This window comes from Panthera onca, chromosome B2 (assembly GCF_046562875.1).
Source record: "Panthera onca isolate mPanOnc1 chromosome B2, mPanOnc1 haplotype 2, whole genome shotgun sequence".
NCBI lineage: Eukaryota > Metazoa > Chordata > Mammalia > Carnivora > Felidae > Panthera > Panthera onca.
This window is the reverse complement of record NC_138343.1, coordinates 49,250,339-49,265,726: the sequence shown is the minus strand read 5'-3', so window position 1 is coordinate 49,265,726 and position 15,388 is coordinate 49,250,339. Positions and strand designations below refer to the sequence as shown.

The 15,388-nt window shown below is 40.1% G+C and overlaps 1 protein-coding gene across 1 annotated transcript in view; it reads left to right on the top strand.

Moving 5' to 3' along the window:
- PKHD1 (PKHD1 ciliary IPT domain containing fibrocystin/polyductin) overlaps positions 1-15,388 on the top strand; it is a 479,232-nt gene that overhangs the window by 186,374 nt on the left and 277,470 nt on the right. The window contains exons 39-42 of the mRNA XM_078446999.2: positions 1,085-1,276; positions 4,603-4,728; positions 7,398-7,454; positions 7,803-7,933. Coding sequence (XP_078303125.2) covers positions 1,085-1,276; positions 4,603-4,728; positions 7,398-7,454; positions 7,803-7,933 — 506 coding nt within the window. The remainder of the gene's footprint in view (positions 1-1,084; positions 1,277-4,602; positions 4,729-7,397; positions 7,455-7,802; positions 7,934-15,388) is intronic.

The window sequence follows — 15,388 nt, the reverse complement described above, 5'->3', positions numbered from 1 at the left end:
CTGTTGGCTCCTAATGGAAAAATCCCCAATTTCATAACTCTTAAATGTTATTACAAAATTCTTAAAATAAAACAAATTCATAGACATTCATTAAAAACAAGTAACGTATCACTCGCCTTTCTTTGTGTGGGGCTTAGGTGAGTAAACAAGGTAGGCAAATAAATAATATGAGACCTAGTCACTCAAAAAATTATGGATCACTGGCATAATAATCAAAATTGCGGTAAAGCATACAAATATGAAACACCTCTTCATTTACCTCTTATATTTATTCCTGGGTGTTAGCAAATTATTCACTGTGGAATGGTGCATCATTTTTTATTTGTAGCATTTTGGTTTATTAATATGAATAATGAAGAAATATTTCAAAAGTTGGTTTTGTACCTATTCTGAGGTTAGTTCATGCCATCAAATGGCACGCGTCAACAGAAGGTATCCTGGATCCTGAGGCCACAATACCCTGTTGCAGTGGTACCCTGAATGCATTATGGTGTTGCAATTTGTTATCCTCACTAGGGAAGGGGCTGGGAAGGAGGTATTGAGGGTGCAGGTGGGGAGGATGTCACTCAGTTACTTCTCTGGAGACCTGTGCCATTTCTGCAGTGGCATTATTGCTAAGTCCCCAAACTGCAAAGCAACAAAATAAAGGGGAAACCCCATTGGACAGTATAAGACTAAAAAGAGCTGTGATTGCATTCAGCGCTCACATTTCTTCCCTACAATTATCAACCACGAGAAGGTCATTTTATTGCATGCTCCCTCCAGGGGATCTTTTGGATTGAAATAAGCATCTATTTAGGTTGGGTTTGTGGGTTATAGTCAGCCTCTTTGTGACAGTAATTAAGGTGATTGATTTGGGGGCTTCTGGAAATAATAGAGTGAAGGCAACATCATGTCCTAGTTATTGGATGTTTTAATTAATAATCCAAAGAGGAAAATCAAAGTAAAAGGGAAATAAGATTATTAAATGAAACAAACAATAATCGTTTGTCCTTTGCACCAACAGTACCTTTCCTACTGGATGATTTGTCTGGAAGCATGTTGCACATGCTTCAGGTCCCCCTGACTTCATTCTATGTTTCAGGTAATTTACAAGACTGTTTATATTCCAAGAGTGAGAAGATGCTGGGATCCAGGGATCTGGGGGCCAGAGTCATTGTTCAGTCTTTCCCAGAGGAGCCCAGTCGGGTCCAGTTGAAGGGAGTGCAGTTCCGGGACTTGGGGCAAGCCTTCCATCGGCAGCTGAGCTCACTGACTCTGGTGGGAGCTCTGAGAGGTAAGTGGGTCCAGGTCTATGACTTCTTCTTCTTCTTTTTTTTTTTTTCTCTCTTCTTCCGTGTTCAAGGCTCTACATTCAGGGTACATGGGAGGTTCAAAGATGGATAATTATACTCTAGACCTGTGGTTCTCTAATTTTAGTATGTCTAACAAAAATTATTTGGGGAGTTTACTAAAATTTAGAGTTAGAGACTCTGTCCTGAAAAATTCTGGTGTAAGCTAGGCCTAGCAATCTGAATTATTAACAAGCAAACCTTGTGATTCTAGAAAAAGTAGTCTGTGGAGTACACTTTGAGAAACATCACTATAGGTACAATAGACAAGGAGCTAACCACATCTTGAATCCTACCTCTGTCATTTACTAGCTTTGTGATTACAGGCAAACTGATATTAAATAGTACACATAATCACTTTTATGAGAGCCCAGGTGCAGCAGAAAGCATTTCCATGTGAAACGGTCCTAACTCAGAGGAATCTTCTGCTTGGAAAAGTGGGAGTGAATGGGCTGAGGACCAGGTAGTTTCCCTGTGCCCACTGAGCAGGCAGATGGGTGCAGATCTTGGCCAGATCTAAAGACATAAGAACGGAACAGGAAACATCAAATGCAGATAAGAACAACTAGGTGAAAAACAGAATCAGAACCAGAAAGGAAGAATATGACCAGATGTAGATAAAGGTACTGAAACCAAAGTTGGAGAGACATAGGAGTATTCAAGGCAATATCCGAAGCTAATATGCAGAGATCCAGAGATGCTAAGTATTCAAGATAGCAGCTCTCATATTGAGTTACCCTCCCCAGCACCTCTAACACTGACACATTCAAGCTTTGCTTTTCTTGAAAAGGGATGGTGTTCTGAGGGTAATGTCTGACAAAGATTATCAGGGCATACTTGGTGGTTCATGTGGGCCTTGAGAGATGCTAAGATTTCAACAGGCAATGACAAAGTAATCATTGAGCTCAAGTAAGCATTGAGGGCAGAATCCTGACACCTGCAGCATTTTTTTTTCTTTATTCACCTGAAATCATATGCAAACCAAGGACCTCTATTTATCCTAATTTGCCAAATCTTTTCTATATTATTTATTTTTGATATTCAGGGAGATGGTTTCTAACATGGCTCCTTCCCTAGCGCCTTGGGATGGTCAGTATCTTTGTGCACTACTCTCTGGTTCTTTGATCTCCTGGTGCTTATAATGCTTCAGAAAGTTTGATGTGGCACCAGCTCCAGTATAAGTCAGGGTTGCAGTCACATATGAAGTATCAGTTGAACATAATCAAAATCTTCCTTGCTCAAAAATCAATCTGCCTCCTCCAACCTACTTCAGAATAGCTACACTTTTATCTATTTGAAAAAAATTTAATGTTTATTTATTTTTGAGACAGAGAGATAGAGACAGCATGAGTGGGGAGGTGCAGAGAGATAGAGACACAGAATCTGAAGCTGAGCTGTTAGCACAGAGCCTGACATGGGGCTTGAACTCAGTAGCCATGAGATCATAACCTGAGCTGAAGTTGGACGCTTAACCAACTGAGTCACCCAGGGGCCCCTTAAATTTGGTTTTATTTGAAAAGTGTTCAGTGCCTTAAAAGTTTGAAAGTCACTGAATTAATACATTATCCCCTATGGGTCTCTGTTGAAGTGCAGTTGACTTTCCTGGGAGGGGTTATCATATTAACCCAGAGGTTAGAAACTTCCGCATGCTTGCCAAAGAATCTTTTATTGTTTCATGCCCTGAAGGCCCTTGTACCCTGTGTGGCCAGTTGCTCCCAGCCACTAGAGTTAGAGGGTGTTGGAATCCTTGCTACTTTTACAGGTTTACCAGTCCCTAAATTCCACGTATAATAGCTCTAAAAACACATTAGTACTTACTGGTTGTTCAGATTGGCTGGCCTATATTGAATGAATGGCACAATAGCGATCCAGACTCAGGAAAAGTCTGCAGCAGGCAGTTGCCTACAGAGGTGGATGGGTTAACTTATTGGTGAGTGATGTGAGCGTACCTGGCACGAGAGGAGCCAAGATGGAGGGGAATGTGAAAGCTCAGTGTCTATGGTGACATAGTTGAGAATTTTCTGGATAGCTCCAATTTATTTATTTTTATTTACTCCTTTAAATGTTTATTTACTTTTGAGAGAGAGAGTGAGAGCACGTGCATGCACAAGCAGGGGGCGGGGGCAGAGAAAGAGGGAGACATAGAATCCAAAGCAAGCTCCAGGCTCTGGGCTGTCAACTCGTAGCCCTACTTAGGGCTCAAGCTCATGAACCTTGAGATCATGACCTGAGCTGAGTCAGATGCTTAACTGACTGAGCCACCCAGGCGCCCCTGGAGAGCTCCAATTTAAAAGTCAAATTATCTTTTAAACCAAAGTAATTTTTTCAGTACTTCAAACATTTGATATTTATACAATATCTCCCACTACGTGGAAATAATATGAAACTCCTTTATCAGGGTTTATCCTTTAATTAGCCATTATTGTTTTAATGTAAGTTTTCTATACTGGAATGAAGTTACACAAATACAGAATTAGTTTCATTCATCTGTATGTCTTCAGCACAAGGCCCAATTCCTGAAATATGTTGATAGTCATTAACTGTTTGTTCATTGACTGATTCAGTTGACATAACTTGATTGAGCAGGGGGGTACATGAAATATACCCATGGAGCTGATGTAATGATTTTAATAAATGTCTATTTGTTTTAGCATAGTAGAGATATTTCCCTTTTGCTTTCATAAAGCTACCACATTCCAATGTGAGAATCATGATCCTCAGGTTAACCTCTGACTTTGCTTCCATTTTGGAATAAGAATCTCGGCCTGTCTTGGGCCAAGGATATTATTGCCTGGCAAATTAAAAAAATTATGTCACAGCTTGAAGAAATAATGAGTGTATCTCCTCAGGGAAGATGTGATTTTCAAAGATCAGGTTTGGTCCTTTAGGAATATTCTTCACATTGTCCTTGGCTTCTCTCTAGTCACTGTCTGCCTTATTGTGATGAGGACTGATACCAACGATGGTGGCCAGTTGGAAATCTTGACAGCTATGTGTTCTTTGGTAGTTTGGCCATACTGTATCTTTCTCAGATGGTTTTCTCTCTAGCATCTGACTCTTGGATTCCACCTTCCTTATCTCTGGTATCTTTGAGGCTCATTGGCCTGTTTACTTGATTTGGTTTCTCTTTCCAACTCCTCATTTCCTGAGTTTCATTATTGTGTGGGAAAATGTTCTTAGTTATATAATAGTTTGATTTGAAAATGATCTTCAGAATCTGAGGAGCCATCAGGATTTATTTCAAATGTTTGCCTTACTCTTTCTTGTTCAGATTCCTATATCCAGGGCTGCACAGTGTGGAGCTCTTTCAGTAGAGGCCTCAGCATGTCAAGGACCTTGGGCCTGAAGGTGGACAGTAATACATTCTACAATATTTTAGGCCATGCCCTGCTTGTGGGTAAGTGATGAGCTTGTTTAATTTTGGCATTCCTGAGTAGGATAAATTCTTTTTCAAAAGGAATTTCCCCAAAATTTGAATTCCTAATCTATAAAATAGCCTCTGATCAGTACAAATAGGCCATAGTTTAAAATTCTGAATTTCAGGGGAGCCTGGGTGGCTCTGTAGGCTTAGTGTCTGACTTAGGTCATGGTCTTGCCATTCCCGAGTTTAAGCCTTGCATTGGGCTCTGGGCTGACAACTCAGATTGTGCTCACAAGCAGAGTCTGATATTCAGATTCTGTGTCTTCCTGTCTCTGTGTCCCTCCCTCCTACTTGCACTCTCTCTGTCTGAAATAACAAATTAAATTTAAAATTCTGAATTTCAATTTACCCATCAGTAATTAGCTTCCTAAACTTTATCAATAAGAAACTGATCTTTTAAAGGTGACCTTTTGATTCAGGTTTAATAAATATGAAATGAGAGGTTTTCAAATTTACTGTCCGCAATTTCCACAATAATTCAAAGTCATGTAAATAAATCTCTGCAAAGTCTCATGGTATGTTAAACCTTGATGTTGGACACGGAGTTAAAAATCCTGAATTCTGTTCTCAGCTGCTCCTTAGGCTTGCTAAAGAAGCTCATATTTCAGAAACCTCTGCTTCATCACTTGTATCCATTTTTTTTCCTAAAGTTTATTCCCCTTGCAGAACCCAGAAGTATTCTTAGAAAACTCAAATTGCATCATTTCACTCATCCTTAAAAATCTTTAAGAATTTCTTATTGCTCTTAGATTACAGTCCTAAATCCTTAACCTGGCTTAGAAGATTCCCTCCGTGGAGTGCCTGGGTAGCTTAGTTGGTTAAGTGTTGCACTTTGGCTCTGGTCACGATCTCCGTGCTCATAAGTTTGAGCCCTGTGTTGGGCTCTGTGCTGACAGCTCAGAGCCTGGAGCCTGCTTCAGCTTCTGTGTCTCCCTCTCTCTCTGCTCCTCCCCTGCTCATGTTCTGTCTCTGCTTCTCTCTCAAAAATGAGTGAACATTAAAAAAAATTAAAAAAGAAGACTCCCTCCATGATTTCACCTATATTGATATTTGTAAACTTGTCCTGCTCTTTTTCTATTCCTTTGTATTCTAACTACCCTATTTTACTTTAATTCTTTCAAAAGACCACTTTTTTTTTTGTCTCAGGGCTTTTACATAAGCTTTTCCCTCTGCTCATACTGCTCATTGTCCTCCTATAAAGTTTTCTCTCCCACACTCCTAAGTCAAGTCCCTCTATTTAAGCTCTTTTAGTCCCAATCATTATTTATTGATTTAAAATTATTATCTACTATGTTTCTAATCATATGATTAATGTCTATTTGTATCACCAGCTTTCATGTGAACATTGTTTCCTTAGCATTTAGCACATTAACTAGTGCATTGTAGGTCTATTTGTTGAAAGAAATGAATTAATTAATAAACAAAGGGTCTTTGAATATATTGGAATACAAAAGCAAATCAGAGGTTTCAATGAAAGTGAGCCTCTAACTGGATTTGTTAAATAGTATTTTATATTTAAATTAATTCTGTGATACCATCAGTGGGGACATGTATGTGTTTCATTTAAGAATGATCTGTCGAGAAAAAAGCTATAATGTCCTAATCCTGAGAGGGAAACTGTTGAGTGAGAAAATATGGATCATATAAATTTGCTTTAAAACAAACTCCAGCTCTAAAAGACAAAGAGCTAAGGATAATAGTGGCAATCACGTGCAGGAAAATCTTTTGATTGGGAAAGGGCAGCTACAGGGCAGTTAAAATAACAGGTGTAGGATTGACTTTGTCTATTCTTCCTTTTGTCTGTGTGAGGGGAAACGTTTGCTGAAACCTGGAGCGGAAGTGTAGGAAGGTACCCTAACGATATTAATTTAGCAGAAAACAGTTACGTGGAATAGACATTAACTAGGCAAGAAGAAAACCTGCAGGAGGAATTTAATTTAGCCCTTAATGTTTATTGTGGATTAGAGGCTCTGGACATCTATTATACTGCAGGTGATGAAATTAGATGTTTGTTTATTAGTGTATTATAAAGTACTCGATTTCATGCAAAATGAGTTTGTAAACTCAGATTCATGAAAACGGGGAGCCAAATACCTAAATACCTAGTGAGGAGAAGGGTCTGTGGGGCTGCTCTTTACTGATGTCGCATACATAGCTAATCGTTCTCTATAGCATGGCCCATGCTCTTTCATTCTCTTCTATTCCAAACTTCATTGGTTTAGACATGAGGGTCCCAGGTACTGTCCAGCCTGTTGTTCCAGAACATTCCACATCTTCCAGGGGAAGAGTGTAGCCTGCAGAATAGTTGGTAGCCAATTTGAACAGCTAGGGGAGGGGCTGGAGTTGACACATGGACAACATGTGGTATTTGATCATGGAGACACTTAAACTCTTCCTAAGAGGTGAAACATTACATCTGTTTCTTTGTTCTTTATTTTTTTTAGATGAACTTCTGATTCACTGCAATACTCTAGAACTAAAAAGCCTGTATAATCTGTTTCTCTTTGTATGGTTCATAGATTAAAAACATAAAAACAAATTTAAAATAAGGCGCACCCGGAATAAGAACTAGCGTTGCCATATCCCTCGGTTTTCTGGGGGGCATGAAATGTGCTGAATGAAGTAACATGACCTTTTGTTCTCAGGTACAGACATGGACAGAAGATATACCTCTTGGGAGGCTACTTCTGAAAGAAAAATTGGTAAGTATGTAAAGTGCTTTTAAATCCATTACATCATGCTTAAGTTGTCATGTATTTGATAGACGGGCCTGATGGCAAAATGTTAGGTACCTTAATTTGTGAAACATAACATTTTATATATATATATATATATATATATATATATATATATATATATATATGTATGTATGTATATGCATATATTATGCATATATATGCATGTATATTTATGCATAATATATGCATGTATATTTATGTATGCATTATGTAAACCATAACGTGCATTAGTAGAAGCAAGACCATCGAGTTATGTAAATTTTAATTATGTTTGTGTCTCCCCTGGGTTTGATTTGTCTTTTCTTAAATTAGCCTGGCCAGTACAGGGAAATGTAATAAGAAACAATGTGATCATCAGTGTTTCTGGCACCGAAGGACTCTCCAGTCCTGAAATGTTGACGCCATCTGGTATCTATATTCGCAATCCCACCAACGTTGTCGAGGTAAGATCTGTAGTTCTCCCAGGAAGCTCAGAGCTGAGAGGCCATAAAATTAACTCCAAAAGTTATTTGGAGTGGTGGCAGTGGTAGAATGGTAGAAAGTGTTTACTTGTTGCACACTAGTATCAAGAAACAACTTAATGATTTTTATGGTAAACAAGTGCTTTAGAATAAACGTAATCATTTCTCTCAGAATTCCTGTGAATACTCTTTGAAGCAATATCTATAGGTAGCAAAACAAAGTAGATATTGGTTACTTTCTGGTCCTTTCGATTAACGCAAACTACAATATCTTCCTGAGTTGTCTGCTGTGGTTGCTGATTTTTGTCTCAATTCCAATAATAATTACTCATTAAATCTTCATTATCTTCCTGTATTAATGTGTTCATATTGTTGCTCTTTTGGAATGTTTATTTGTTTTGAGAAAGAGAGTGAGGGAGGGAACATGAGCAGGGGAGGGGCAGAGAGAGAGAATCCAAAGCAGGCTACACGCTGTCAGCACAGAGCCCGATGTGGGGCTCAATCCCATGAACAGTGAGATTATGACCAGAGCCAAAATCAAAAGTCAGATGCTTAACTGACTGAGCCACCCAGGTGCCCTGTATATTGTTACCCTTTAAGAGGTGTTGCACACTAGTATCAAGAAACAACTTAATTCCTAAGAACTGAGGGTCAGCAAAGTCATGAGGTATATGAGATCACATCAGATTCCAAGACAAATAAAGCACACTCTGATGACCTTTTTTATCCTATTATTTAGTACAACTTAATATTACTTTTTCTTGGCAAATTTCTCCCTAAACTCTGAGAAATTAATTTTTTAGAGTACGGTTTAACCATAGATCCACGAATGAAGAATTACATCAGAGTAGGAGGGAAGGCCATTTAGTTTTGCCTTTATTAATTTTTTTTAAAGTTTATTTTTTTTTTATTTTGAGGGAGTGAGCAGGAGAGAGGCAGAGAGACAGAGGGAGACAGAGGATCCCAAGCAGGCTTCTTGCTGCCAGTGCAGAGCCAGACACAGGGCTCAAACTCACAAACGGAGAGATCATGACCTGAGCCAAATCGAGAGTTGGCTGTTTAACGGAGTGAGCTACCAGGCGCCCCTCATTTCCCCTTTTAATGATTCTATCCTGTGGATCATGTCCCGAAGGGTTAAGGGCCTCTCAGTCTTCTAGGACACTCATCTGAGCATCTATTGAGTCATGACAATTGTGCCAGATTTCTGAGGAACCCAGAGAATGCACTTCTGTCTCTGTCTCTCTGATCATCTGTTCTTAATTACTTTTAGCTGAATACCCCCTAATAAAAGTCATGGTTATCTCCTCAACCTTCTTCCAGACTCTTAATTACATTTATTCCAAGCACAGCTCTTACACACCACTTTAGGTGCCTAATAGGGACAGCTAATATGCCAGTAAGGAAAGGAGGCAGAACTGCTTTGATTGAAGGAAACCAAACTTTAGACCCAGAACAACAAGAGCAGCATTTAACTTGTTGGCGATCATGGGGCTTGTTGTGCAGTTACGCTGGCAGCTTTGGGGCCCAAAGAGCTGTGTTTTTGTACACTTCTCAGACTGCATAACTTGACTGCATTGAAATACCCAGAGGAAAGTTGTCCCATTCATCTTGCTGCATGAGGCTGGAGCGTATCTAAGTCCTGCATCGAATGCCAGGGGTGCTGTCCATCTGCCTTTGCTCCACTGAGTGGCACAGTGTGCCACGGGCAAGTGTCCTGGCCACTTGTCTGCTGGAATAATTGTGTTGGTTCTGTGTGCAGAGGACCAGAGGGCCATCTAAAAAGCTGATACGTCACCTGAGCTTTTGCAGACCTGTGAACGGTACCAAGTCAGCAATGAAAAAATGGAGTCCAAAGCAAGCTGTTTGTTTCCCATTACATGCTATTTCTGTTCATTTACTTACCTCCTCTTATATCTACTGTACAAAAGTGAAAACGAATGCAACGTATATGTTTGGAGGATGAGGTTTTAGCTTAAGCTGGTAGCACAGGCTCATTAAACTATTCCTTAGTGTATTCCTGACATTTTCATCTTTGATGACCTTAAAAGTCTGTAGTTCTCTTTTCATTAGCTTATCAGCTTGTAGACCCTAGCACAGTGTCTGAAATATACTAGTTGTTCAGTAAAAATTAATTGGATATAATGAATGAATGTAAGTGTAACTCCATACTTAAAGCATGGAGGGAGGAAAGAGAAAAGTAAAGAATAGATTCCAAGATACCACAATCATTTTGATGACTGAAAAATAGGATGTTTAATCTGGGGCAGCATTTAAATACTGTGGGACTTAGCTCTCAGTGTTAAATCTCGCACAGTACCCTGAAGTTTTTTTAGCTGTGTGCTGTCTCTTTTGTATTCTGTTGTCTAGAATATATCACCTCTAAAGACATAGGTGATAACTGGGTGCATGTGGCAAAACCTAAAAATTATGAACTCCTCTTGACCCTTTGGGCCAATGAAAGCTATTTCACTCACTGAGCAAGCTTTAAATTCATGTTTATTAAGTGTATCCTATATGGATGGTGCACAGACAATTTTGAAAATATTTTAGAAACAGACCTTAATTCCAAAGGGATGGTAAGGAAGCTACAATAATGATGTGTGTGTGTGTGTGTGTGTGTGTGTGTGTGTGTGTGTAAGTGTGTAATACGTGCAATAGGTAGAGATGTTGTAGAAAAACCTGCTGCCTTGTAGTGTTGTTCTGGTATTCAGGACAGAGACATTCCTGTACTCTGAGGAACTGTTACATAGGTGGTGGCTTCTGTGTCTTATTATGTGAGTAGTTTAGAGCCAGACTACCCCTAAAGGGAGCGTAGTCAAGTTTTGTGTGTGCTTAGTTTTTGTTTCCTTTTCTCCTGCTTTGTTTTTAAGTGTTCTTGTGGTTTGGCAAAAATATATATTTTTTAAATGTTTATTTATTTATTTTGAGAGAGAGAGAAAGAGAGAAAGAGAGCATGCATGTGCAAGTGGGGGAGGGGCAGAGAGAGGAGAGAGAGAGAGAATCCCAAGCAGGCTCTGCACTGACAGCCTGATGCAGGGTCCAAGCTCATGAGGAGTGAGGTCATGACCTGAGCCAAAATCAAAAGTCAGATGCTTAACCCGCTGAGCTACCCAGGTGCCCCTGGTAAAATATTTTTTTAAAAGTCATTGTATTTGTGTGATTTATTTGGATTTTTCATTTTTGTTTCCTTAAGCTTTTAATTCTGAAATAGTTTTAGCTTAGAAGAAGTTGCAAAAACATAACCAAGAGTTTCTCTGGACCCTTCCCCAGCTTTCCCCAGTGATACCATAACCATAACCATTGCCATATCCCTCAGTATGGTATCCCTCAGATACCATACCATAACTGTCACGATATCAACCATCAACATAGCAATATCAAAACCAGGAAGTTGACATTGGGGCAAACTATTAACTGTATTGAAGCCCTTATTTGGACTTGAAGAAAGTGACTTAATCCTAGTGGCTGGACAACCAATGGTGATAGCCTAAACCCTTCCTCTCATATACAGGAGACTGACCTCAAAGTCTCTGGCCTGGTGGGCAGGCAGGGAAGAAACAGTTGGTCCTTAAATGTCTGCAGTGATTTATGGTTACACATGATTCCAGTTTCCCCTGACCCAGAACCTAGGACCAAATTCTCTGCCATAGTGCACAGAATTCACCTTGGCTTCCAGTCAGCCAACCCAACAGCTCACTTGTCTTCAACCCTGCATAGGACGAGGGGATTTCAAGTGTGATATTTCTTTTTAGCTTTAATACCCACAAGTGGCCTGCCTGCCTCCCTGCCCAGGCTGCAGCTGAGCCAAGCCCGGGACAGTTTCTCTGTGAAGCAAAACCTGAGCTTTGTGTCTTCTTGCTAGTGATAGGATATTCAAGCATGCTATTCCTGTTTGAGTATCTGAGGCACTTGTGGTATGTATTCCTCTGAATACTCCTTATGTAGGCCTTTGCCATGCTTTTCAAAACAGATTGGTGGTGGTTCTTCCACGCTTCACCTGTGGCATTTAGAGCATTCCATTTTCAGGATATCTTCCCTTGACCATCTAGCATCTAAGTCTGTGACTCCATTTATGGGGATTTCATTATCTGTCCAGAGGCTCCATCACTCTATCTTTTCAGTAGACATAACCTATGTCAACCTCAGGCTGAAAGTCTTTGCTCTCAAATATCCAGGGACTGTTCACCTTCAGAGCGCTAGAGTATCCCATGTTTATGTAGGCACTGGAAATTTCCCATGACCAGACTCCTGTTTAGGATAGTCCGTGGAAAAACCCTGGAGACAAGCCCTTTGGAAACATCCATTTAATTTGAGGGGAATTTGTTCTGGTTTGTGAATCAATTTTGTAAGGAATTCTGTGTTTAAAGGCCAATTTCAGTTCTCTAGCTCTCCCCACTCAATAGCTAATGTATATTTAAGAGCTGCCTGAAGGGTTAACTCACTTTTTTTTCCTAGTGATTATAGATGCACACCTCAAGGAGCTGGCTTACTTGGGCAGTTAATTTCTCTCTGGAATTTCTCTTGCTTGAATGTCCATAATACATTGACTTCCGCAAAGAATTGATTTCCACACAAAATTCCCTGCTTGCCTTAAACCCTTCCCCACAAGCCGCCGGCTGCCTGCATAAATATGTGGTTTTTCCTCATGAATCATTTGTAGCATACCCAATTGGAATGGAGAGTAAAAAGGGCTGGGAAGTAATGTGATCTGACTGTTCAAGTGCTTCTTTTATGAGAAAAGTGAGCCTTACCAGCTAACAGAAGACCAAAGTTACAATATTCTGCCCAACTAAAAATGCACTTGGAAAGCATTTATATTTATGTATGTGTTCACCCAGATGTTCCATAAATGCTAATGACAGTAGGGCAGGTGATTCTACAAATCTATTCATTCGTTCAAAATACGTACTCTCTGAGCACCTGTCTGGCAAAGGTGATGAATATGGATGTAATTCTTGGAATATATTCTTGAAATATTTGAATCTTTTTTTTTTTTTTTTTAATTTTTTTTTTAACGTTTATTTATTTTTGAGACAGAGAGAGACAGAGCATGAACGGGGGAGGAGCAGAGAGAGAGGGAGACACAGAATCGGAAGCAGGCTCCAGGCTCTGGGCCATCAGCCCAGACCCCGACGCGGGGCTCGAACTCACGGACCGTGAGATCGTGACCTGAGCTGAAGTCGGACACTCAACCGACTGAGCCACCCAGGCGCCCCTGAATCTTTTCCCTCCTGGGAGAGTCTTGGTAATGAATGAGCATTTCATTGGTAATGATATAGAGGTGTACGTCCAAGTGAGATGTACCTTTCTCATTGTTTATATACTTGCAGAAAAAGTGGGGGTTTAAGAAGCTCCCATTCTCTAATTCTTAGTGCTTATATATTCATGGGCTTTCCCATGGCTCGTACGTGTGCTAGAGACATAGCCCACAATGTGGGCTGTGTGGAAGGTGGAACTTCACATGTACTTCCCCGAGGAAGGTTCTGTTCGTGTAATCGTAACAGTCAGTAACCATGTTACTTCCTTGTGTTTCTGTGAGGGCTGAAGAGATATATTGGGCGCTTGTATTTGCCAACCCAGCCACAGTTGTTCTTTCTGAAGTTGAGAATCATGAGCACTTGTCCTGTTTGCTAGCAAGAGGAAAGAATTGAGATAGCTGGATTTGATGCTAGTAAGTATTCTTTTTGGAAATGCCTAATGCCAGATTTGCATGTTTAAAAAGATATAAATGTTGGTCTTTCCACCAAAATTTGGAGATGTGCTACTGGAGAGTGGGTTATTTCAACAACACCTAGTGCTAGTCTAGATCAGGTTTCTCAGTCATGGTAGTATTAGTATTTTGGGTGCTATAATTCTTTTTTTTTGTAAAGTTTATTTATATATTTATGTATGTATATATGCATGTATTTATTTTGAGATAGTGGGTGAGCAGGGGAGGGACAGAGAGATAGAGAATTCCAAGAAGGCTCCATGTTGTCATTGCAGAGCCTGATACGGGGCTTGATCCTATGAAATCAACAGTCAGATGCTTAACTGACTGAGCCACCCAGGAACCCCTCAGGTGCTATAATTCTTTGTCATGAGAGGCTGTGCTCTGTACAGCAGCATTCCTGGACTATGCCACCCCAAGATTATTGGAGTCTTAGGGAAGGCCCAGGTTTCCTTAAGTCATGTTACCATCTAAAATAGTAATTCAACTTCATATTCCATCATGTCCAAAAGTCACTTGTGCCAAGTTCCGTGTGGTAGATGAAACATGTGATTAGAATTTTAAATGGCCTCAGGAAATTGGAGAAATGCTCAGAATCCTAAATAATGAAGTACAGGAGAAAAGAGGCCACTAGTCCACAAAGAAAGAAAACAGTGTGTATGTAACTGAGTTAAAAATGAGGAACGGCTGGCTAATTACAAATACCCAGGATGAAAGAGCCTTCAGGCACACAGTGAATAACAAGCTGAAGTTAAGGAAACAGCATTGTGGTTGTGTCAGCATGTGCTGGCTCCTCGATCAGGTCCTTGCTGATGCCTACTGGTCAGGCTTCCAGTGTCAGTGGAACTTTCAGAGGACTCTGGTCCTCACTTATGCTTCCCAGGAGGCAGAAGTCCTCCAGGGATTAGGGCACTGGGGCATTGGTTCCTCTTCTCACATGAGGCAGAAGTTGAGGATTGCTGGTTTTAAAACAACTTGTTTGAGTTTTCCTGCATGTTGACTTTACTTGGTTGTGGGGTGTGTGTGTGTGTGTGTGTGTGTGTGTGTGTGTGTGTGTGTATGTATGTAGCTTCCTAGTGGAACATGTAGCACACCTAGAGGACAAGGCTCTTGAAAGTCCCCTTCTGTAGAGAGTACTGCTTTTAATGACTGCCAGTTGACTACTCAGGTTCAGAGAGCTACCTTTAATAATACCTAAACTTCTTTCATTTAGGAAATGAAGTCAATAAAGTATTAGTCTAGAATGACTGAAGCTATGGGCTGAAATGAGTTTACTCAACCTAAGGATAGAGAACAGCTACAAGTAAAAGAGTGTCCTTGGAGTCTCTATTGTTGGTCCTCCTGTGCCCACAATGGAGTAAAACTCCTTAAGCTGTATGAAAGGCTGTGACAGAGAGCTCTGCCCCTGAGCAGGCCAGAACTTCCTCCTTCAGTTCTAACACTTTTTTGTGTCCTGTCCTAACATCATTATTCATCATGGCATGCGTTAGTGTTCCATAGACATTGCTGACAATCTCAATCTTTTCTTTCTTTTGTTTTTTTGATAATGTATTGTCAAGTTAGCTAACATACAGTGTCTACAGTATGGAAGATATTTACAAATGACATATCAGATAAAGGGTTAGTGTCAAAAATCTATGAAGAACTTACCAAGTTCAACACTCAAAAAATAAACAATCCAGTGAAGAAATGGGCAGAAGACATGAATAGACACGTTTCCAAAGAAG